General features: G+C 46.7%; 1 protein-coding gene across 1 annotated transcript; it reads left to right on the forward strand.

Annotated features, from left to right (window-relative positions):
* The first annotated feature begins 301 nt into the window (after window positions 1-301).
* Window positions 302-1153, forward strand: LOC143041282 (uncharacterized). The gene has a single exon (XM_076213111.1). The coding sequence runs from the start codon at window positions 302-304 to the stop codon at window positions 1151-1153; it is 852 nt and encodes a 283-aa protein (XP_076069226.1).
* The last annotated feature ends 1234 nt before the right edge of the window (window positions 1154-2387 follow it).

Here is a 2387-nt window from a genome sequence, read left to right on the forward strand (position 1 = left end):
AGTGGTGGGGCGGCTGTGGTGGTGGTTAGCGTTACGGACTGGGTGATTAACGTCACTGTGGTGGACGGTGATACACCGAGCTTTTGTTCGTGCGTTCGTGCGTGCGTGCGACCACCCTGTATGCAAATCGGTCCCTCGTGTCGAGTTCGTTGACGCGTCCAACTGCGGTTGAAGTTGTGTTCTTCGTGGTCCTCGCCACCTGAGTGCAGAAGTACTACTCCCCTCGGTCCAGCAAACTGAGAGGAACTCTAGAATCCTCCATACCCTAGGAGGCACTCCACCCTCAGGAGTGGCGGGCAAGATGTCCGTACAGGCAGGGGAGTACTGGGTGGGCGCCCGTGAGGACCTCCCTGCACAGTATTTCCAGAACTTCGTCTACGCTTCCAGCAGCGACCTCGGGAGCGAGGGCGTCAGTGGCCGTGACGACACGGCTCCTTCGGCGACAACACTCCTTCCGCCTTCGTCAGGGCTCCATCCCTCCCAACACCAAGACCTCCTCCTGCAGGACTGCCTGGACGGCGCGGGTAGCGATGGGTATCACAGCTCCACCCCTGAGGACCTAACTACCGACTGCTCTCCGAACAAACACAATGACCCCCAGGTCGGTCTCGCCTACGAGGACCCTGTCCACCTCGGGGACGTGAACGAGGAGACCTATCCGAACCTGGCTCTCTACCACTCCGCCTACAGTAGCGGCAGCACCCCGCAGGGCGCCGTCGGGGAGAACTACCCACGGATCCCGTCCGAGTATCCTCCTCCGTGGGAGAACAGTCAATCCCTTGGGGAACTAAACAACACGACCTTCCAGCAACACCATCACCATATGGAGTTCCAAGACCAGGAGCACTTCGCCCCTCCTGACGAAGGGCAAGACATGGTCTCCCACTACAAACCCCTTCGCCTTCGTCGTCGATCACCGAAGATGGTGAGCACGGACGTTCTAAAGAAGAGGCGTCTGGCGGCGAACGCCCGGGAACGGCGGAGGATGAACGGCCTCAACAACGCCTTCGAGAGACTTCGGGAGGTTGTCCCCGCCCTTGGGAACGACCGGAAGCTCTCCAAGTTCGAGACGCTGCAGATGGCACAGACCTACATCATGGCGCTTGGGGAGCTCCTCCGTAGGTCGGACAAGGAGAGCGGGGTATCGGCCTGAAGTCCTCCTTGGGGGAGCCTCAGGTTCTCCTCAGGAGGGGAGTCGACATGACCCTGAAGAACATCAGGTCTTCGTTTGTGAAGACATCTTGACCTCATTGTGAAGATATATTGACCTGAATGCAATGACAACTTGACCTCATTGTGAAGATATTTTGATCTGAATGCGAAGACATCTTGACCTCAATGGAAAAACAGTTTGACCTGAGTGTGAAGACAGTTTGACCTCAGTGTAAGGATATCTTGACTTCAATACAAAGACAGTTTGTCCACACTGTAAAAACAACTTGACCTCAGTGTGAAGACGTCTTGACCTCATTGTGAAAATATTTTGACCGAAGTGTGAAGACAGTTTGACCTGAATGCAAAGACAGCTTGACCTCAATGTGAAGACATCTTGACTTGAATGTGACGACATCTTGACCTGAGTGTAAAGACATCTTGATCTCAAAGTAAAGACAGATTGACCTCAAAGACATCTTGACCTGAATGTGAAGACAGTATGACCTAAATGCAAAGACGTCTTGACCTAAATGTAAAGACAACTTGGCCTCGATATAAAGACATTTTGACCTGAGTGTGGATACACTTTGACCTCAATGTGAAAAAGTTTGACCTCAGTGTGAAGACTACTTGACCTCAATATGAAGATATCTTGACCTGAATGCGAAGACATCTTGGAAGACATCTTGACCTGAATGCGAAAAGGAAGAAACTTCGACATGAAGGAGTCTTATGAGGAGCTGGGCGGCTTCGTGGCTAAGAGCGAAAAAGGAAAAGATGTAACGATTTATTTTTCCATTTTCTTCTTCGTACACTTCTTTCATATATATATATATATATATATATATATTTATATATATATATATACATATACATATATATATACATATACATATATATATGTATATATATGTATATATATATATATATACATATACATATATATACATATATATATATATATTATATATATATATATATATATATATATATAATGTCTCTTGTAAAACATTGTTGTTGTTGTTGTTTTCAAATTTTATTTCCTACAAGACTCCCCAAATCTATGTTGCACATTTTTCCTTCTGTGTACATTTTTTCCTACATTTTTTCGTACAGTGTTTCCTAATAGCCCCTTGTTTTGCATTTTTCTATATTTCTTTCCCGCATAGTCTTTCTTGCATTTTTCTTTTTTTTTCCATAAATGTTTTTCGTCTACTGAAAGTGTTTTATTA

Source organism: Oratosquilla oratoria, chromosome 30 (genome assembly GCF_046742065.1).
Source record: "Oratosquilla oratoria isolate Oo_2021 chromosome 30, ASM4674206v1, whole genome shotgun sequence".
In the NCBI taxonomy this organism is placed as follows: domain Eukaryota; kingdom Metazoa; phylum Arthropoda; class Malacostraca; order Stomatopoda; family Squillidae; genus Oratosquilla; species Oratosquilla oratoria.

Excerpts from the sequence above, each read along its gene's own strand:
- LOC143041282 (XM_076213111.1), top strand. The coding sequence starts at position 302 with ATGTCCGTACAGGCAGGGGAGTACTGGGTGGGCGCCCGTGAGGACCTC.